This window comes from Barbus barbus, assembly GCF_936440315.1.
Source record: "Barbus barbus genome assembly, chromosome: 26".
Lineage (NCBI taxonomy): Eukaryota > Metazoa > Chordata > Actinopteri > Cypriniformes > Cyprinidae > Barbus > Barbus barbus.
In genome coordinates this window covers 29,650,737-29,673,556 of record NC_136754.1, presented here as the reverse complement: position 1 = coordinate 29,673,556, position 22,820 = coordinate 29,650,737, and the positions used below count along the sequence as shown (strand labels likewise).

At 37.8% G+C, this 22,820-nt stretch overlaps 1 protein-coding gene across 1 annotated transcript in view; it reads left to right on the top strand.

The window, feature by feature from the left end:
- LOC306845633 (voltage-dependent R-type calcium channel subunit alpha-1E-like) overlaps positions 1 to 22,820 on the top strand; it is a gene marked incomplete at both ends in the record, with an annotated part of 89,187 nt that overhangs the window by 64,937 nt on the left and 1,430 nt on the right. The window contains 20 exons of the mRNA XM_079378537.1: positions 230 to 326; positions 1,613 to 1,773; positions 3,393 to 3,530; positions 8,076 to 8,277; positions 8,511 to 8,675; positions 8,849 to 8,959; positions 9,474 to 9,554; positions 9,671 to 9,790; positions 10,031 to 10,096; positions 10,515 to 10,606; positions 10,847 to 11,021; positions 13,607 to 13,734; positions 14,854 to 14,950; positions 15,117 to 15,222; positions 15,962 to 16,069; positions 20,287 to 20,387; positions 20,509 to 20,555; positions 20,819 to 20,924; positions 21,173 to 21,263; positions 21,685 to 21,830. Coding sequence (XP_079234663.1) covers positions 230 to 326; positions 1,613 to 1,773; positions 3,393 to 3,530; positions 8,076 to 8,277; positions 8,511 to 8,675; positions 8,849 to 8,959; positions 9,474 to 9,554; positions 9,671 to 9,790; positions 10,031 to 10,096; positions 10,515 to 10,606; positions 10,847 to 11,021; positions 13,607 to 13,734; positions 14,854 to 14,950; positions 15,117 to 15,222; positions 15,962 to 16,069; positions 20,287 to 20,387; positions 20,509 to 20,555; positions 20,819 to 20,924; positions 21,173 to 21,263; positions 21,685 to 21,830 — 2,338 coding nt within the window. The remainder of the gene's footprint in view (positions 1 to 229; positions 327 to 1,612; positions 1,774 to 3,392; positions 3,531 to 8,075; positions 8,278 to 8,510; positions 8,676 to 8,848; positions 8,960 to 9,473; positions 9,555 to 9,670; positions 9,791 to 10,030; positions 10,097 to 10,514; positions 10,607 to 10,846; positions 11,022 to 13,606; positions 13,735 to 14,853; positions 14,951 to 15,116; positions 15,223 to 15,961; positions 16,070 to 20,286; positions 20,388 to 20,508; positions 20,556 to 20,818; positions 20,925 to 21,172; positions 21,264 to 21,684; positions 21,831 to 22,820) is intronic.

Below are 22,820 nucleotides of genomic sequence, written 5' to 3'. Positions count from 1 at the left end.
GTTTTTATTTATGATGTCAGTCAGCTTATACTGATATCTAACAGCAAAGATGCCGAATCATGCAAAACCTTTTTTAAATTAAAAAATATATATTTAGGGGCTCATATTAGATTAATTGCAATTATTTTGATTAATTCAATATAAAAATCTAAGTTTGACAGCTGTGCACGTGGGTCCCCCCCCCAAAAAAATATACATTTTCTAAAATATAATGTTTTGTTATTCACAGAAACAACAAAGGCCGAGACATTAAGACCATTAAGTCCTTACGGGTTCTCAGAGTTCTCCGTCCCCTCAAGACCATCAAAAGACTTCCGAAGCTCAAGGTATCTGCTCTTTCACACTTTATATACTTTACATTTGCAGCTGAAATAAATAAAAACCTGAATGGACAATCCAACCCTCTGCTCACTTATATTTACACGTTTTACCACTTATTTGTGACTACTTTGAATATAAGAAAAAAGAAAACTGGGGATCTTGCACACTTTTTCATTCCACATGTGATGCTTGTTACAAATAAATTCTTCCAAAAGAGTAAAACTCAATACTTTCTATTAATTTGCACTGTATCCAAATAAGGATTACAGTAGATGAACTGCAAGTATTGAGTTTTACTCTTTTGGAAAAATAGTTTGGAATATTCAAACATTATAAATATGTATTTCATTGCATAGTCATTATTTAATATCAAAATTTAATAATGCATGTAAAGGACGATATTAGTCATGTTTTTGAGTCTCAAAAATTAGGCCTTGGTTCCTCCTGTGCTAAATCCCATCCCACATTCAATATATATATATATATATATATATATATATATATATATATATATATATATATATATATAAAATGCTATTCTTCTATCTACTTTTGCTATGGCGCTAAACTAATGTACCATGTACTCTGTGTGTAATGTATTTCAAACACAGAAACTCTAGTCGAGAAATATCTTATTCCAAGAATATTCCTTTGAAACAGTCTCACAAAAACACACACAATTTAATGAATTAATTAATTAGGACGCTCTGCTGTCCAAATATGAGTAATCCCTCTGTGAATAATTAAAAGTAGGCTAAATATAACTTGCAGTACTTGACATTTTTCATTTTCAATCAATATGCAGACATATACAGAGCCAGAATTATGAGAATTATCATCAGACCATTTAACTAAACCATAATTGAATTAGAGATGGGAGATCATGAGAGATCTTTGGGGATCGAGATGACAAAGAAATGTGAAGTTTCCAGCATAGTGCACTTCAGTTCCAACCCCATCTCATGAGAAAACATAGCTGTTTTACAAGGCGGTGATTTTGCATGAATTAGATTGGTTTGGAAGCGTTCCATATATATAGATAGATAGATAGATAGATAGATAGATAGATAGATAGATAGATAGATAGATAGATAGATAGATAGATAGATAGATAGATAGATAGATAGTGTAGACAATAATAAATAAAAGTGCATTAGATATGCTGTTCTGGAATGCATCATTCTGTAAATGGCAAAAAGCTGCATATGAAACTTATCTAATTTGCATTGCCGGTTGAAGATCTGTTTAAGAAGGGATGTGCGATATGATGATTATTTCTTTTGTCCTGCAGGCTGTGTTCGATTGTGTGGTCACATCCCTGAAGAACGTCTTCAACATCCTCATCGTCTACAAGCTCTTCATGTTCATCTTTGCTGTGATTGCAGTGCAGCTCTTCAAGGGAAAGTTCTTCTACTGTACAGATGCATCGATGGGCACACAAAAAGAATGCCAGTAAGTGCAACCGTGTGCTTTATATATACTATATATGTGAGTATATATGTTTTGGAAAATGTGTACTTTTAAGAGTAGATTTAAAAGTGGGTATTTTGACTTTAACTCAAGTGCTTTTCTCATGAAAAATGGTACTTTTACTTTGCTGCCTTCTCTTGTTGCTTTATTTTAATGCAATAAATGTTCAGAAATGCATAGTTTATTTAATGCATTCGTTCAATTGTATTTGTTTTTCTGTGGCATGAGCGATGCCCCAATCATGGGCCAATGTTTAATAATCCAAATGTAGCTGTATACATTAATATATAAAGCAAAGGACCCACAATGATTGAATGAAATGCCAGAATTAATGCTAGTGTCTGCTGTGTTTGTGGCAAATATATCTAATTATGCTAATAATATAATCATTTAAATCAATTAAATATGATCTGTCTAAATAATAGCATGTTATTGTAAGATATATGAACTAAAGTAACAAGTAACTCGCTACTTGAGTAGTTTTTTCATTGGATGCTTTTGTACTCTTACTCAAGTAACTGTTAAAATTATTACTTTTATCATTTTTTTTTTTTTTTTTTACTGTTTGCATTTACTAATGAAAAAAATTGCACTCATCACTATTTCAGCCATGCATAGACATTCTTAAGTTATGTTTCAAGGCTGTCAATTGTAATTTAGTGTGACACAAAAATTAGTCTTCAGTATATAAAAGCATACACTATGCACTTACTCTGAATTAAGTGCATGAATACTAATTTGTGACCCTGGAGCACAGAAGCATATAAAGTGTTAAGTCGCTGGGGTATATTTGTAGCAATAGCCCAAAATACATTGTATGGGTCAAAAGTATCGCTTTCTCTTTTATGCCAAAAATCATTAGGATATTAAGTAAATATCATGTTCCATGAAGATATTTAGTAAATGTCCTACCATAAATATATCAAAACTTAATTTTTTAATAGTAATATGCATTGCTAAGAACTTCATTTGAACAACTTTAAAGGAGATTTTCTCAATATTTAGATTTGTTTGCACCCTCAGATTCCAGATTTTCAAATAGTTGTATCTCAGACAAATATTGTCCTATCATAACAAACCATACATCAATGGAAAGATTATTTATTCAGCTTTCAGGTGATGTATAAATCTCAATTTTGACAATTTGACCCTTATAACTGGTTTTGTGGTCCTGGGTCACATATAATAAATACAATAAATATTGTTATAATTATACATTTTAAAACATTATAAATGTTTTGTTCATTTTTATATGTTTTGCTCTTAGTCAGGTAACTATTAAGAGTACTACTTTTACTTTAACTTGAGTAAATATTTCTAGAAGTACTTTTTGTTTGAGTACAGTTTTTGGATACTCTGCCCAGCTCTGTGTGGGACTGAGAGTACAACACTTCCCAATTAGCCCGATACATCTATGAATCTCCAAATGAAGTCACACTACAGTAGTGAGAGGATGAGGATGGAGCGCTGCTAGACCTAGTCTGTATTTTTATTTTATTAAGAGTTCAGGAATCCTGGTAAAAGTGAGCACTGATTAGTATTCTCTCATGAATGTTTTGTTTGTTTGTCTGCCATGGTTTGAATTGTTCTGTGTTGTGTAGAGGCTACTACATTGACTATGGGAGGGACAGGAAGGAGGTGAAGAAGCGGGAGTGGAGGAGACACGAGTTCCACTATGATAATGTCCTCTGGGCTCTTCTGACGCTCTTCACTGTGTCCACCGGAGAGGGATGGCCACAGTATGTACATTCATACCGCACCAGACTGTTGTATATTTCATAACAATTTTTAATTAGTACCTCTGTTTTCCTTGCTATTAGGCTAAAACGACTTGATGGTTTCAGAACACTTTGTAAACATGTTAATATATCAGGTCACAATTACTAATGGCTTTGTGAAGCAGGGTTATATGCAGTGGTCTCAAACTCAATTCCTGGAGGGCCACAGTTTAGCTCCAACCCTAATCAAACACTCCTGATCCAGCTAATCAAGGTCTTCAGGATCACTAGAAGCTTCCAAGCAGGTGTGAGTTGGAGCTGGTTGGAGCTAAACTCTGCAGATCTGTGGTCCCCCAGGAATTGAGTTTGAGACCACTTTGATAGAGTGCAGCAGTTGGGTTCTGCAAGTGAAAATGCCATTATTTTTCTCCATAGGGAAATTGACTTGTTACTTATAGCACTTTAAAGACAGACTGTGGGTTGAAGGAATATGTTTTTGTTGAAGCTGTCAGCTTGCATAATTTCAACTTATGTTTAAAACAATCGTGTTTAACAGCACAATCCCTGGTGAAAAACTACAATACCCATGGTGCAATACAGAAAATTACACCAATCAGAGAGTTGCAGCAAGAATATTTTACCAAACCAGATATTTAGCTCCACCCACTCCCATGAAGCCCTGCAAATGATGTAATCACTATTCTCTCAAAACCTAAGTAAATATATATATATATATACAATCAGACACTTTGAATGGATTATTTTATATTTCTCCATTGCTTTAAATGGATTGTCATTCACAGTGCTTCATGGGATTGTAGTTTCTGTCCATGATTAAAGACGTTACATACACAGACTTATTTATTTGTCTTTTTGTCATATTTTCTAAATATCTTTGTGTTAAGTGTTGAGATTCTTCTCATATGTTTGGTTTGATTCATGGCTTATTACACTTTAACCAAATCCCTATGGGGAAAGGTGAATTAGAAAAATACTTCTGGAACCAGCGCTGTTGAAAAGTGGGCTGGCAGTAATGCACTCAATAGGAAGGCCTGGATGTGTCTTACTTGCTTGAGCATTTGGCATCATGATGCATTTTTGGTCAGTTCCCAAGATTGTTCTGAGATCTGAGAGGGATAGAGACTTTCCTGCAAGGAAGAGTCTTGTCAGTGCAGGGCTATTGATGTTAGGCTATTCTGCTGCCTTCTCAAGTATTTGTAACACATCTGCCAAGGAAATGTGTGTCAGTGGAGATTTAGCTCTCTACGTTTTGGTTTCAGAGAGTTTGCCTAAACCTCCTCTGGAGAATGGCGATGTAGAGGTGAATACTTTTGAGCATTTTTTGTTTGCTAATGGATTCAAGTTCATAAAGATAATGCTTTTCTCTGTGCATAAGTGCCTGTTTAAAGACATAATGGTGAACGGAATATAATGACCATATTTAAATTAGAAAGATCTCATTTATTTTAAATAAATTAATATGTTAACAAGGTTTTAGTGCTCATTAAACTATCCAAAATTAGAGGAGTGAATGCCATCAGAATGAAGCACTGGGCTTTGATTCCGGATAAATGCAATCAAATTACCAGACAGCCTTCTGTGGAAATGCAAATCGGATCCAGAATGCCAGAAATGTTGGCAAATGTCAAACATGAAAGAGCTGGGCTTCTCGGCGAGCACAATAGATGTCACGTTGTGAAAGCTTTTGGCAGTGTGAATGAACAAAATCCCTCGACAGTTACCGGAACCTTTCCAGATATTTTCTAAAACCTTGAAACATACAAGAACTGTGCAACATCTTCTGCATATTAGATGTGACATAAAAATAATTGTTTTAAGACAGTTATTCATGTTTTGCTTTAGTATGCCAGTGTGTTTTTTCTTTTTCTTTTGCAAATATTGTTATAATCCAGTGAAATTTTCGTATGAACAAGGAGTCCCACAACAGATGGTATGGCCCACGCAGAGATCTGATCTCACCATCTTCAAGTCTGGGGTTCATCCATACAAGAACTGTGGCACCTTCTCCAAGATGCTTGGAACGAACTACCTTAAAAAAATGTATGCGAGCAAACCCAGGAAAAAGCTAAAGAAGGAAGAGCAAACTCCAGTGGACTGAAGACGCAGTTTACTTTTACACCCATATAGCAATATTCCAGACTTTTAAAGAAATGGAAATGCAACTAAAGGTCTTTTCTTCTTTCTACTTTTTAATCCAACTTCATACTCTGGAGGTGTCATGCACTCGTTATTTTTGAGGGGGCACGAGTTGGGGGGGGGTCAAATATCTTGATTCTCACCTTTATAGACTATGCTATAGAGGGCGATGGTCAGAGTAATGTAATCTATTAAATATGCATAAAAACCTGTCTGTTTACTTAATTAACAGATATGGGTGGCATGCCATAACACGACTGACTTTATATTTAATGTGAATTTAACATTGAAAGTTAATGTGAATAAAAACATTGTAAGTTATGCTACTAATCATAACACTTTCATCGTACAGAAATAGAGCAAAGAACATTTAAATGATCAAAGAACATTTTCACTGACAGTCTAGACACTGACACTCTCAAAAACTCCCATTAATATCACTGAAGCTGTTTACACTGGGAAATTAATATCTTACAGATTTGTACACATATTTGAACTTTGTTGTTTTTGACAAGAGAATTCGCCAGAGAGAGGTGTTCAGTCAGCGAGCGAGTGAAGAAAACACCGGCATTTTAGCGATGACTTATCTGAATGCCTCTGATTGGTCCTTGCATTCATAAGCTCAACAGCACCGCATGTTATGGGTTATAATGTGCAGTGCTGTAAAAATGCTGGCTCTGTCTCTGACTCAGCGCCAGCCAGCGAACCAGATTTGAATTTAGCAGCTGATGATGCGCTGAACGATTTAATCACATTTGTGTGATTGTATCAGATATAGAAAATATGAATCTGCTGTTTTTTTGTCTTGGAAGCTGCACTCAAAATCCACTTGGCTCAAAAATCTGAGGGGGATTTAAATCTGCCCCTGACTGGGAAAAATCTGCCCCCTCACTTTGAATGGGCATGACGCCTCTGTTCATACTCATCATAATTTAAAAGAATTAGGATGTGGGTAACAGAGAACTATAGTTGTTGCAAATGTTGCAACTCCAGGCAAGCACATGTATTTTTATCTGCACTGTTATTTAAATGATTTTATTCCATCATTTGTTTTATGAAGGAGATTCATAGAGCTTAGAAAGATTAGCCTCCACATAAAATATTTTTTCAAGGTTATGCAGTTATGAGAGCCGTGATACTGCTAATTGCATCCAATAATAGGATAACTGCTCAGAGATCTCCTGAAACCTTTTCTGCAGGTCCCACCTTTGAGAGGATTTCATAGCAGATCTTATCTTGTTAAAACCATGTTCTTCAGCTTTGGTAATTACTGGGAAATTCTCAAAGATGTGCACATTAATCCCTACAAGCAGCCAGCCAAGTTGTTTTCAAAAAGTATGGGTTGTCTGAAGACTTTGTGTCACAATTGACTTCTGGAGTACAGTCAGCATTTATGATCTGTTGGAAAACATCAGTTTAGACTCTGAATTAGCGAGTGACAACTGGTTTGTTGTGATTCTTATGTTACAGTGTTACTGCTGAGACTAATCTTGAGTTGGGATCCATGTGGAGAGATGTTTGTTTAATAGTTGATGCCAAGAATCAGTGGTTGAAAAGGCAGGAAAAATAATGTGGACTGTCACTGACGAATTGAGCGTGGGTTGAGTAGCATGTCTGTGAAGAAGCAGGAAGAGATTTAATTTTGCAGATTTGAAATACTGAAAATGGACCCTTTTCACAGACTGTGATGATGCGTGTCCATCATAAATTTAGCAATTCAAAATTGTGATGTACACTGAACTAAATTATAAGCGCAACACTTTTTTTTGTGTATGGTGAAAATGGTGGTCGCACCAGATACTGACTGGTTTTCGGACCCCCCCGGACCTCCCCCAATATAGTAAAACTGCACATTTTATTGTGGCCAGTCTAAGGCACACCTGTGCAATAATCATGCTGTCTAATCAGCATCTTGATATGCCACACCTGTGAGGTGGATGGATTATCTCGGCAAAGGAGAAGTGCTCACTAACACAGATTTAGACAGATTTGTGAACAATATTTGAGAGAAGTAGGCCTTTTGTGTACAAAAGTCTTAGATCTTTTTTTGCGTTTATAATTTTGTTCAGTGTACATTTGTAACACTATACTGTGAGTTATATTACTTTGTCACTCATTTTCAGAGCGAGTGTGACAATGGCTAATGGCAAATTTGACATCTTTCTCTCTTCTGACCAATGCAATCAATCTCTCTATATTTGCTCCCAATTTGGAAAGTCATAGAAATAGTTCACCACTATAGAATTATAGAAGAACCCCTGGAATGTCCACGGGTTTGTTGAATGAGAACGGAGCCATGTTTTGGGAAAACAAACATCATATTCAGTCCATGTAGCAGTAAATAAATGGCAAAAGATGTCTTTAATTTTTTGTTGAATTCATTGGATGTGTTCATTATGCTTTCTACAGAGTTCTCCAACACTCGGTGGATGTGACTGAGGAAAACCACGGCCCAAGCAGAGGGAACCGAATGGAGATGTCCATTTTCTATGTCATATATTTTGTGGTTTTTCCCTTCTTTTTTGTCAACATCTTTGTTGCTCTCATCATCATCACATTCCAGGAGCAGGGAGACAAAATGATGGAGGAGTGCAACTTGGAGAAAAATGAGGTGAATGTATATTATTTACGACTCCAGTATCCAGTATACTTTATTACACATCAAGCTGTTTCATATTTTTCCACATAGCTAGGTTTTATTAACTACCCTTAACCTCATTTAGTGATATTAACGCCATTAAAATGAAGAAGAGTCTGATCTAAGCATGAACAAATAATAAAGGTTTCTAATCAGCAGTACTAACCTGCATGTTCCTTCGCTGCTTTCTTATCTCACTCTTCCAGCGGGCATGCATTGACTTTGTTATCAGTGCAAAACCCCTAACGAGATACATGCCTCAGAACAGACAGACCCTCCAGTACCGATTGTGGCACTTTGTGGTGTCGCCATCATTCGAGTACACGGTTCTAGTCATGATTGCACTCAACACAGTAGTGCTCATGATGAAGGTATAACTTTCAACATACAATATTCCAGCTTGGAACGCATTGTGTAAATTGAAAAAGTAAAGCTCTATATTTGCTCTTGGTTTTCATGTTCTTCATCTTTAGCTGAAATAGTTTAAATGAGATATTTTGAGGTGCATACAGCATTTGTGATTTATAATCGTAATGCTTTTCAGTTCCACTCGGCGCCAGCTGCCTACGACCTTGTCCTGAAGCACCTCAACACAGCGTTCACTGTGCTCTTCTCTCTGGAATGCATCTTAAAGATTTTCGCCTTTGGGTTCATTGTGAGTTTAATAACATCACATTGATGTTAAAAGGACAGTTAACAAAAAAATTAAAAGTTGCTGTTCATTTCCTCACCTCAGGCCATCCAAAATATAGGTAACTTTGTTTTTTCTTCATTACAACAGTAAAGAAGATTTTTAGTGGAAACTGTGGCCTGATTCATTAAGTGCAAGTCAATGGCTACCGTCACTTTGAGAGTCAAAAACCATATCTCACCAGGAGCAATGGGGGGATGCATTTTGTGTTGCCTGATATGTTTTTTTGACTCTCAAATGACGCTGGCCATTGATTTGCATTTCATGAATCACCAAGGACCACAGTTTCAGCTACAAATCCCCTTTACTGCTCTACTGAAGAAAAAAAGTCACCTCCATATTGGATGTGCTGAGGGTGAGTAAATTAACAGCAGATTTTCATTTTTGAGTGAACTATCCCTTCAATGAAGAATACATTTTTAACGTACTTGAATTGATTTATCATTTTCATTATTGTCACTCTGGTCTCATCTCACAGAACTACTTCCGTGATACATGGAACATCTTTGATTTCATCACTGTGCTGGGCAGTATTACTGAAATTGTGGTAGACTTACAGGTAGGAATATTTCATATAGTCTGAGTATATGAATCAGAAGTGTGTTCCTGGGCCACTTGTATTCATTCACCCCCTTCATTTTTTAAAGATACATGTTTAAATCTCTTTTTATTCAGTCTGTAAACACCATCAATATGAGTTTCCTGAAGCTTTTCCGGGCAGCTAGACTCATTAAACTGTTGAGACAAGGCTACACAATACGGATTCTGCTGTGGACATTTGTTCAGTCCTTCAAGGTACAATCACATTTGTACTGAATGCACCACTATTCTTCAGGGTTTGCATAGTCATGAAAAGAAAAATAACAGGCTTTTAAAACTGTGATTTCCATGTCTAGGAAGGTAAAATAAATTATCAATGTTTTTTTCATGGAAAAATATATATTTATAGTTTTTCTCAGTTCTAAAACGCGAAAGGAAAATAATAAATAAAGGAAAAATTTGTACAACATTCTTTTCACTCTCTTCTTGTTTCAGGCTCTTCCATATGTTTGCCTTCTAATTGCCATGCTTTTCTTCATTTATGCCATTATTGGCATGCAAGTAAGTTTTTCATATTATGTGTGGTAGTTATCAAACTGATGTAAACTTTACCCATAAACTTTATAATTTCATGGTATTGGCTGAAGACTTCCCCTAACATCAGAATGTACTTGTATTTTGGCAGCTCAGTCTCTATAAATGATCAAATCTGTTTATCCATCTGTATTTATGAGCTGGTGTGTGTTTAAGTGTTTTAAAGGTTATAGACTGTCCTAACCAACTTTTGCAGTGTTTCTTTTTTCCCAAAACTTTTATTAGGGCACATATTTAGATGTTTATTTACATTTTTGACCATGTGCCAGAAATTTAGAAGAATCAAAAACCTGCTAGTCTGGCTTTTTGAGTAGTGGTATGAAATAAGTTCTATAGTTTAGACAATATGCTTGATTCTAATAATCTGTCTTATCTTATTCTTTAGGTATTTGGTAACATTAAATTGAATGATGAGAGCCACATTAATCAACACAACAATTTCAAGACATTCTTTGGTGCCTTGATGCTGCTCTTTAGGTAAGATCACCAAACACAGAGAGAAAAAATAATACTGTTGTTTACGTGCTTTATTTTTAATAGAATTAGACCAGCATTCTTTCTTTTGTTTATAGTTAATTAAATGTATTGTTTATAGAAATGTACAGTTAACCTCGAAATGAAAATTCTGTCATTTACTCATTCTTATGTTTCTACGAGAGAGGTGTTTGAGTGCTCTAGTTATATATATAGTTAGATATATTGCTTTACGTCTTGCAGAAGTGCCACAGGAGAGTCGTGGCAGGAGATCATGCTCTCGTGTCTCGAGGGGAAGGAGTGTGAACTGGACCCTTCAATCCCACCACTTTTCACCTCTCCAGATCATGAAGGGGGCTGCGGCACGGACTTTGCCTATTTCTATTTTGTCTCATTCATCTTTTTCAGCTCATTTTTGGTGAGACTTTATCAACGTCCTGTTCAGAATTCTCAGATGTACAGGGGAGCATGGGGTAGACTGCATTACGTCTTACTCAAGTTCAGTACAAGAATCAGCGCAGGGGGCAAAACAAATACAACCAGTTATATTTTGGGATGTCTGCTGTCAGCTAAAATTATAAGAAAGCAATTTGTCATAAAAAGCCAACAATATTGGTAGCAAACAATGCCAGGTTTAAAGCATAAGCTAGATCAATACACAAGCTAAACAGGACAAGATAATTAACAAAGTAAATAAGAGGTTATAGTAAGTGCCTTTGTTTATGCATTAAGTGCTTGCGTAGTTTCTCATGTGCATCTTTCAATTGCAGATGAATATTTGTTTACACAATAGAAAAACATCTTAGCTGACTCGTCCTAATACTTATTTACAGTTATGTTTTAAAGGGATAGTTCACCCAATAATGAAAATTCTGTCATTAAATACTCACCCTTATCTCGTTCAAAACCCATAAGATCTTCGTTCATCTTTTGGAACACAAATTAAGATATTTTTGATGAAATCCGAGAGATTTCTTATCCTGCATTGACAGCAATACAATTGACATGTTCAAGGCCCAGAAACATAGTAAGGATATCGTTAAAATGGTCCATGTAACATCAGTGGTTCAATCGTAATTTTATTGAGCTATGAAAATACTTTATGTGCGCAAAGAAAACTAACGACTTGATTTCTTCTCTTCTGTGTCATTTACAAAAACTGTTCTCATAGCTTCATAAAATTACGGTTGAACCACCGATGTCACATGGACTGTTTTAACGATATCCTTACTACCTTTCTGGGCCTTGAACATGTCAATTGCATTGCTGTCTATGGAGGGTCAAAAAGTGTTTCAGAGCTCAAAACACAGCCAGCATCTCCAGGCAGTTGACGTGCCACGTCAGATGGCGGCCGCTCCACAGACCACGGTCAGGGTGGCCACTCGTGACCGCTCCCCAACCGGTGAGGGATGCGTCGCCCTTATGCTTTGTCTTTGCGGTAGTTTTAGACATGATGAGCTTATGAGGACAGACAACACCAAATAAGACTTACAAACGAGAATGACTGACACACACACAGAGCGCTTGCTGAATGACAGAAAGCTGACGCCGGTTCCACCGCATGGGCTTTTAAGCTTCGTGATCGCTACATCACCCCACCCGTAACGTCTCACCCTTCCATTGGACTGATTAAACATGTGATTCAGAGCGTGGTCACGCTGAAGGCGTTCCCAAAGCGTTTTGACGCAGCTCGAGCTCCTGAAGGGGAATTTTCGGATTTCATCAAAAATGCCTTATTTTGTGTTCCAAAGATGAACGAAGGTCTTACGGGTTTGGAACGACATGAGGGTGAGTGATTAATGACAGAATAAAAATTTTTGATTGGACTATCCCTCTAAGTTTAAATCATAGCCAAATAGAAAAAAAAAGTAATTATTTTAAAGGGGTCATATGACATGGCTAAAAAAACATCATTTTGTGTTTTTGGTGTAATAAAATGTGTTTAAGCAGTTTAAGGTTCAAAATCCACATTATTTTCCACATACTGTACATTATCGTTGCTCCGCTATGCTCCGTTTTTTTGAAACTCAAAGATTTTTACAAAGCTGTCTCTGATTGGCCAGCTATCCAGTGCGTTGTGATTGGCCAAATACCTCAAGCGCGAGATGGAAATGTTACGCCCCTCAATGACACAAAAACAATAAAACCCATTATAAACGAGGCATTTCTTGCATCCAGTGGGGACATAATTACTGATTATAATGACTTATACTGTCTTCTTATGCGTTGCGTTGCATCGCGCCTTGTAAATATTGCCATGTCTGCATTTGTGAACGGAGAAACATCAAACAACAAGCACTACTCTACACTGCTCAAAACTCACGTTTGAATCGTCAGTGGCAAATTCTTTAAATAAGAAAACATACTTACAGGCTGTGAGTCAGAAGCACCAGACTGTCCTTGCAAAGTTTAATTTGCCCCACATATAGAAACAGCCTTTGAGCAAGCCAGCATTGTAGGCTACTTTCCCAGGATCAGGAAATAGTCCTCCGTAAAATGCGCTGCACACTCTTTAATATTTGGGTTGAACTGTTCTGGAAAAGTGTTGTAAATATAACTTAACCACTGATTTCTAGTTGTGTCCTCTTTAGGAAGCTCAAACAAAGTAGTTTCGCTTTCACAACGAAACACAGCGTCTCCAGGACATGGCGGCAGCAACAATACTACAGCAAGAATAATAGTTCTGCCTTCTTTCATTGCATCTACGTTTGGGCGGTGTTTTGCAAATCTTCCCACACCGTGACGTAGACATGTGGGGGTGTGTTTGAATGAGCCGTTTTAGGGGCGTGGCAGAGTCTTAACTTTTATAAAGAATGTCTCTTTGGTTTTGAGACTTTAGTCTTTGCAACTTCAGGGATCTTTTCTATGCACAAACAGCTTGTAACACTCCAAAGAGAAAGGAAAACATGAAATCGCATCATATGACCCCTTTAATAATATGACATTAATGAAATTTGTGCACTTGGTCTAAATCCAGAATATTGCCACAATATTTTTCCTAAGATGCTGAATCTGTTCGTGGCTGTGATTATGGACAACTTTGAGTATTTGACCCGAGACTCATCCATTCTCGGACCTCACCATCTGGATGAGTTTGTGCGCATCTGGGGAGAATATGACCGAGCTGCATGGTAAGCACAACAGATCACTACTGTACCTACTGGAATAGTTTTATTCAAACATTACTGTTTTTGTAAACATACCCCTCATATTTCACTTTCATAATTATCATATTAGTTTCCATGAACTCATTAAACTTAATATGTAGCATCAGGCGTTTCTTTTCAGGAGAAGGAACTGAAGAGCTTTTTGGCATCAAGAGTACCAAGGATAAAGTCAAATTTAGACAGCTGGAGATCAGCATGTAGTGCAGAAAATAGCTTTTCTCAGCCCAGTGGCCCAAACAACAAATCTTGAAATCAAGTAGCCAACTAGAGGACTGTACGGGATGGATGTATTTAGCAAAAAACAGTGATATGCTTTGTCCTGCAACATTCTTGCCCCACTCCTGTTTACAAAAGCCCACAGGTAGAAGTCTACGTGGATTCAGTCTCTATGCAGTCTCTCTCCCCAAACATTACACCTCCCTCCTGTGGCAGAGGATATTGTTTTATCCATTTCCCTTCTGCACACATCACTTTACCTAACTTTGTCACAGCAGGCAAATGAAAGGTGCTTTCCCTCACTGCCATGTACAATCGCAAAACATTGAGAATGTAAACCGTTTCTTTCTTTTTCTTTTTAAATGGAAACCTCTGGAGAGCTACTATCCAGCAGAGTTTAACTCCAGCTTTAAACAAGCACACCTGAATTAACTCAAGACTACTTGAAAATTACAGGCAAGTGTGTTGGTGCGGGTTGAAACAGATCTGCAGGCAAGTAACTCTCCAGGAGAACAGTTGGCAACACACAGTTGTGGTGTTTTGTTCCTTTTATTGAATGAATTTGTGTTTTTGAGCACATCTGTTGAATTATTGACTCTGACTCACTCATAAAAACAGTCACTTTCATTCTGGAGAAATTAATAATCTCTGTTTTGTAATTTACAGTATGTTGGATTTACTGTATTTTGTTTTGTGTACATTCAGACATTTAGAGGAAACAATGTTCTGTACAGCCAAAAGAATGTGAAATATTTTAAAGCATTTCTTGAGAAGTGTGGTATGCAAAAATAGAGAAGGATAAATGCTATTCTCCATTGTTCATATGAGAATCACAAAGAATTGAATACCATTGCTTTTTCCCTCCAGTGGCCGTATTCACTACACTGCCATGTACGAGATGCTAACCCACATGTCTCCACCTCTTGGATTGGGAAAGAAGTGTCCTGCAAAAATTGCCTACAAGGTAGAAAATTGTATCTTGCAAATGTATTTCTTTGTTTAATAGTAGTATTTGCTGTGTGCCACTGAAATATAGAGAAAAAATACTTAATGTTAGTACTAATAACTGTTAAAAACCTGAGTATTTTAGATCATTAATTTTTGCAACCATGCTGTGCTGCTGTTGGCAGAGACTGGTGCTGATGAATATGCCAGTCGATGAGGACATGACGGTTCACTTCACATCAACGCTGATGTCTCTGATCCGCACTGCACTGGAGATGAAAATCGCTAGAGGTCAGAATTGTAAATCTGTACTTTAAAAGAATAGTAGTTTAATGACAATTATAGCATAATTTACTCATACTGTTCCACACCTGGATGGGTGTCTCAATAAGCTCCCTATGTTGTGCATCAGTATATTGTGTACATAAATTTGGGAACTGGAAGGACCCTGGCTTAGTACACATTGTGCCACTAATGATTTTCTGGTGACACCTCTGCAACAAGGGTCCAAATCATTACCTTATTGGAATTATTTCGTGAATTTAGCAAATTATTGAAGATTAAACAGCTACGAGGCAAAAGAATGGTAAAAAACTGTAGTACAGTTTGGTGAAAACTCAGTCCGGGGCCAGGCAGAGATTGTCTGCGGGCAAACCAGCAAGATAGTCCATAAAAGAGAATAAAAGAGATGGATATTCCAGGAAACAGAGCCAAGAGAGGAGGCCGGCAGGCAAACAGAGTCTAGAAGGGCAGGCTAGGGTCAGTATCTGATTGAACACTACAGGACATAAAGAAAAATAAAACTAGGCTGACAAGAGAAGAGGCTAAATTGTTTTGCAGAGGCCAGGGATGAGACAACACTCTTGAACATGACAGCTTGGTGAAGAGGAATAAATGGGGAGAAATCCCAGCACTACATAAGTGACAGAAAGACTCTTATTTTATGAGGATGCAAAGTATGCATGTTCTTCAGTTTTTCAATCTATCTACTGTATTTATCTCTTATTTGACACCATATGTGTCCTATTAGGGGGAGAGGACCGGCTACAGTTGGACATCGAATTGCAGAAGGAGATAAGTGTCACCTGGCCACACCTGTCCCAAAAGACTCTGGATCTGCTGGTACCCATCAACAAAGGTGAGACTCAGTTGCAATGGAAAATAGTAATAGGGCCCTCAGAAGTTGTACTGCTGCAGTACTTGAGTCAATGAGTAGCCTCTACCTACAACCTAAAAGGCATGGACAGCACTTCAGGCTGTCCTGTACCCTTTCCAGAGATGCAGTATAACTTTAGAGGACTCGGGAGTATACTCCAAACAGGGTCTCTTAAACAAATGAGCCTGCAGATCATCAATACTCTTTACAGAATCTAGGATCAGTAGCTGTATGGTCTTCAGTAAGAGTGTGCAAGCTAACTGATTTCAGCAGTTTCAGCTGATTTCAAGGGGAGAGGATGCAAGGCTATAGCCATAACATAATTCCTACAGCATGCATAGAATCAGGGCCCATATTCACAAAACATTTTATCTTACCTCTAAGAGTTCTCCTGAATAGCAGTAAAAGTTTTCTGTAAGAGTTTTCTCTTAAAACCTATTCACAAAGCTGCTGAGACAAACTTTCACCAAAGAAAAGAGAGAAGTCTTAAGCTAAGAGTAAGGGGGCGGGGTTGACCTTGTTGCTATGGATGATGTCAGCATGCTTACTAACTATGCACAGTGATTGGATGATCGGGGAGAGATCTCTGTCATTCTCTGAGATTTACTCATAGAAATATTGCAGAGCGCAATGTTATGCTGCCATATTCAAAGGTTTTTTAAAAAATGTTAATTGGCACATTCAAATAAAGATTTAAAATGCAGGCTAAGTGTCACTATTTAAGCAAGTATATGTTCAGCTAATTGTCACCCTGTATGATTCTCGAAAAAAAAAAGAGTGAATATGCATATAAACAGCCTTTTAATTAACAAAGTAGAATAATTATGGCTGATAGCAAGACATGCAAATGAAAAAGAAAACCAAACTGGATGCAAGAACAGCTGTTTCCTCTTGCCCAGCTGGTTAATGAAAACAAGCATATAATCAAGCATAGAATAAATTTGGAGTTGGGATAACCTCCAAAACCAAAGGTGATGCCTTTTTAAAAGCACATTATTGTCAAATATTTCTAAACTACTTGCGTTCCGGGGCAGATTGCCAGTAACAGCCATTGTAGGATAGTTTGAGGCTTGGTGACTTAGGAGTCCTCTTCACCACTCCTGACGTTTCACAGATTTAGGAGCTAGTTTTAGAGCTTAAACACTTTGTGAAATACTCTTAGAGCAACAATTTAGGACTGACACGCCCAATATTTTTAAGATTTTCTCCTAAAGTGGCGAGTTATGAGCTACTTTTAGCCTTAAGATGTTTTGTGAATACGGGCCCATGCATCCAAATGTTCCTGAGGATATCAGAGCAACAGATACGGCCACTTTCCCTTGCTAGTACCAGGTTGGATCCCCGTTACTTTTAGAGCTGCCTTTTGGTCCATATTAACATGAAAGCATCACAAAGTTGCTGCAGATTTGTTAGCTACATATCCATGACGTGATCCATAGGTGCTCTATTGGATTGAGATCTGGTGACTGTGGAGGCCATTTGAGTATAGTGAGTTCATTTTCATGTTCATCAAGGTAGGATGGATACATGCTTTCAAGTTGTTTTGCCAAATTCTGACTCTCCCATATGACTGTTGCAGCAAAAATTGACCAGGCAACTTTTTTAGTCTTCTGCTGTCTGGTTTTGGCGAGCCTGTGTGAATTGTAGCCTCAGCTTCCTGTTCTTAGCTGATAGGAGTGGCACCCAGTGTGGTCTTCTGCTGCTGTAGCCCATCTGCTTTGAGGTTTGACGTGTTGTGCATTCGGAGATGTTTCTGCATAGCTCAGTTGTAACAAGTTACTGTTGCCTTTCTATCAGCTTGAACCAGTCTGGCCTTCCTCCTCTGACTTCAACAAGGCATGTTCGCCCACAGAACTGCTGCTCACTGTTTATTTTCTCTTTTTCAGACCATTCTCTTTGTAGCAAATTAGCTCAAAAGGGAAATATTTATAATTAATAATAACTGGTTATAATTAATCATGAATATTTAGATCAGATCTTAGAATTAACTGTAGCAGAATCAATATTACAATGATTTAATCTGTTCGTCCAACAACAGTATAATCATTTATCGATTCTAGGAAAGATTATTTTCCTGGCCAAGAAAGAATAACTTTCCTACTTCATACAGTACTAGCATGATCAAGCAAGATCAACATTCAGTGACTCCGAATTGTGAGCAGCACACAGAGGCAATCAAAAGTGAATATAATGAATTTAATAAATAAAACTACAGCTAACATACAACTAGACTAAGCAAAACACATATATACAGAATTAAGTAAAGTAAGGAAAGAGAGAGAGAGAGAAGAAACAAAGAATGCCAGTATTTAGCATCAATTAACCACAACCTAGTGAGAATCATCAGAGAATCAAAAATCACCTTAACGGCTTACTGGAAACGGTTACTTGCAATGGCTTTGTTGTTGAACAAGAGTCCAGATGCGGTAGAAAACAGAGGTTCTTGATGAGTTCAGTAGGAGTGAGCTGGAGGCTTTCGTCGGGTTCTTCTGAAGATTGGAGAGTCCACAGCAAATTGACGAAGTTACTTGAGGATAAAAACTAACAGAAGGTCCGACTCAAGGGTGATCAGTCTTGGAAAGTGCGTCTCAAAGGGAATGAGCAATGATGGGTTTGGTTTAGGGCCTTTTAACGGTCCCTGGTCACACCCAGCTTTGGCAGATTGACCAATGCAGAGGTGTGAATTTTGAGCAGGAGAGGTTCCTTTGTCTCACTCAACACCTTATTTGCATGGTTTATGGTGGTCTGGAGGATTTGTCCAATATTAAGTCAAAGTATGGTAAAAAGAGTATGGTGCAAGTTATGGTGACATACACAATTAATCTGGGAATCAGAAGACAGTCATATTGATACCTAATATGCAAGGGTTTGGAAAACATTAAAGCAGTGATACATTCATTGGAGCTTCACTACAGTACTACCGAGTTGTAACTAAGCTACTATAACCTAGGAGCATGCATACAACACATGAATACACTATATACATTTTGGAGTTTGATTGTGGATTGCAGTTTTTGAGTGTGTCTGGGCCACGGGTAGTGGCTCCTCGTGGGGATGGGGGAATCCCCCCCCCCCTGGAATCTCTATGAAGTTCAAAGAGAAAGTTGACGACTGTCTCTGCTAGCGTTGTGACGCCCTGTGAACCAGAGGTGGACGTTAGACATGCATCTGTGGGAGGAGGGAAAGTTATGATGCCTAAAACCTAATCGAACATCTTGATTGCATTCAAATGCTACATCTTTAAACCCTAGAGATGCGAATATCCCAGTAGATCAGCAGTTTGTGAAATACTCAGACCAGCCCGTCTGGCACCAGCAACCATGTCACAATCAAAGTCCCTTAGGCTGCATTTACACTTGGCATAACATTCGACCTGTATCCGGATGTTGTCCATATACACACTGAAAACACAAGTGTAAACGCACTTCTGATCGGAATGCTATGTCCTGGTCCAGAGGTAGTCTAGGATGCATTGTGTTTGGATCTCAGAGTAACACCAGGCCGTGGAGCGATAGCGAGACTCGTACATTTACATTGATTTGTAAAATGTCCCACAACTGAAAATGGTTTTCAAAAGAAAACCCACCACTTCAGGTCGACTTTGCACTGAGGCCATCCTCTGCAGTCTTAAATATTGCGCAGGAAAGACAGATAAAAAATATTGCATTCACGAGAAACATTCTCTTTCAAAATATTGCGTTCTTTGGAGAAACTTTGCATTCGCTCATGAAAGTTTACAGTTTTGCTCCCACTTCATAGTGTTTCCATCAAAGGTTTTGCAAGCAAATGCAAAGGTTCTTCTGGAAATGCAAAAGCATTGCCATCTAATTTTTTTGGCATCACCTTATTCCTTTAGGGCACTGGTCTCAAACTCAATTCCTGGAGGGCCACAGCTCTGCACAGTTTAGCTCCAACCCTAATCAAACTCAGCTGATCCAGCTAATCAAGCTCTTCGGGATCACTAGAAACTTCCAAGCAGGTGTGATTTGGAGCTGGTTGGAGCTAAACTCTGCAGAGCTGTGGCCCTCCAGGAACTGAGTTTGAGACCAATGCTTTAGGGGCTCCGTAAGCATTACATGACACCTTTCTATTTTAACAGTGTTATGAGCATTAAACTGGCCTATGTTAAAAGTTTGGTTTGGTTGATATAAATGAATCTGTTGTACTTTCATAATGACTGTGAATATGTGTATCTCCAGACACAGACATGACCGTTGGAAAGATCTATGCTTCTATGATGATCATGGATTACTTTAAGCAGAGCAAAGCTAAGAAGTTGAGGCAACAGATTGAGGCACAGGTAAATTAGGATAAATTTATCTCCAGACATATTTACATGTTATATGTTTTGTGTATACTACAGTATACGGCTTTGTCCTTTTTGGAATTTCACAATGGTGTTTTTTTTTTCTTTTGTACAGAAAAGTGCCGCCCTGCCCCTTATAGCTCACAGTGCTGGATCAGCCTTGTAAGTTTTGTTGTCTTCAAAGAAGGGTCATGTTTAAAATAACACATAACTGAACTGTATATTAATATATACTCCAATGCATGCTTGATTTTATGAGTATATGGCACAATACAAATGTTTCCCATATCATTGCTGCTTAATAGCATAAAAACTATAAGATAAACTATACTGTTATGTACATTGCATAGTGCCTTGCATTATAGGTGTTTAAGGTTTCACTCACAGTATTGTGTATGTATTAAAGATGTGATTCTGTGTTGTAGGACCAGTGGAGGGTTTGTGGCTTTAAGCCCTATATCACCACAGGAGCTGTTATTGCAACCCATGACCCACCGTACAGACAGCAGTGAAGACAACGATGCCTCTCAGGTGCTAAAACTTCTTCATATTGAAATAGTTGACAGGGAAAAATAAATTCTTCTCACATGGTTTCTGGGTTAAACAACATAATATTTTATCAGGAGGTTAACAATTAAAATAGTAAAAACAAATAATTTTCTTGAAATTGATATTATGAGTCATAGTATTACAAATAGTAAAAGGTAAACTATAGAATGATGAGTTATAGATTGACAAGATGTTGTGCTGACTGTATCTAATGTGATGCTGATGCGCAGGTTGATGAATCAGGGTTGAATGGCATGTGGGGGGACGATCGCCCACCTGAACATGCATTCAGAACCAGACAGAAGAGCTACAAAGCTGCAGGTTGGTTACTGCATTTCCCTTGTAAAGTGAGAAGACACAGCACAACTCCAGAATACACAAATACACCAGCCAACGCTTGTCCAATGAGTCACCCTGCAAGAGACAAGAGCTGATAAATTGCATGCTCATACGTCAAACACTCTAGAGAGGACTAGGAGGAAGTTCTGAAAGTTACAGCATGTTACTTCATTGGAAAATATGATTTGAACAATTTAACCTATTTCTTGCATATAAAATACACATAAAGCACAAGAACTTACCCTTTGCTCTGCTTTGGCTTGAACAGTTCTGTAGTCATGCTTTTATGAGAATCCCCATGAAAATACATGCAGTATAAGATATTAAATCCCTTGTTTATAACTCAATGTGTGCCATAGTTAACCTACTGTATGTTGTCTGTGATCTGTTTCACAATTTACAGTGTCCCACTCAGACCAGACACAGTACATGGAAAAGGTGCGAGGACGACCAAAAGAACAACGGTTCTTACTTTCTCCGGATAAATCGAACTCTAAATCTCGTTCCCGCTCTCCCAGTGAGGAGCGCATACATGGGGTCACCAGACAGGTAAACCAGCAGCTCAAACATCTATTTACAAAGGTTCTTTCACATGATCTCTCACAGCTTTTTGAGAAAAAAAAAAACTAAAGGATGTTTCATTTACGTGTAACTGAACATTATGCTACAAATGCTGCCCCCTGCTGGACAGCTAGAAATTAAAGAAGAAAGAACTGTTCTATGTTTAGGTTTCGTCAGGGACCATAAACCAAGATCCAGATCCAAATTGAGACACTAAGCAGTGAGACTCCGGTCCAGAGCAAGACTGGGTCAAGCTGTTCCTGAACTGATCATCAGCAGATGACTTGCTTTGACCATCTAGAAACTAGTTACCAGCTTAAAGGAATAGTTTACCCAAAAATTGGAAATTACACGATTTACTCACCCTCAAGCTATTCTAGATGTATATGACTTTCTTCTTTTAGATGAATGCAATCGGAGTTATATTAAAAAAATGTCCTGGTTTTATAATGGCAGGTAATGGATGGTGATATTCAATAGTCCAATAGGAGTCCAAAAAAGTGCATCCATCCATCATAAAATCCACTGAAATGCCACTGTTGTGAACGGGCGTTCAACAGTTAGCAAAGGCTAGAGATTACGGTTTATAACATTTTAAATATGCATATTCTTCTCACAAAAATGCACCGATTCACTTCAAGAGGCTTCAGCCCCTGGAGCTATGTGGAGCACTTTTTATGATGGATGGATGCACCTTATTGGACTTTAAATTCTCAACAGCCATTCACTGGCATTATAAAGCTTGGAAGAGCCATCACATTTTTAAATATAAGTCTGATTGTATTTGTCTGAATGGAAAAAGTCATATACACAGGATGGTTGAGGGTGAGTAAATTATGGGGCAATTTTCATTTTTGGGTGAACTATCCCTTTAAGATACTATAAGACCGATGATTCACGGGACAACTTTTTTTGAGCAATGTTGCACTGTTCTATTGAGAATGGGTCACAAATTTCTACCTGGATACTTTAGATTGG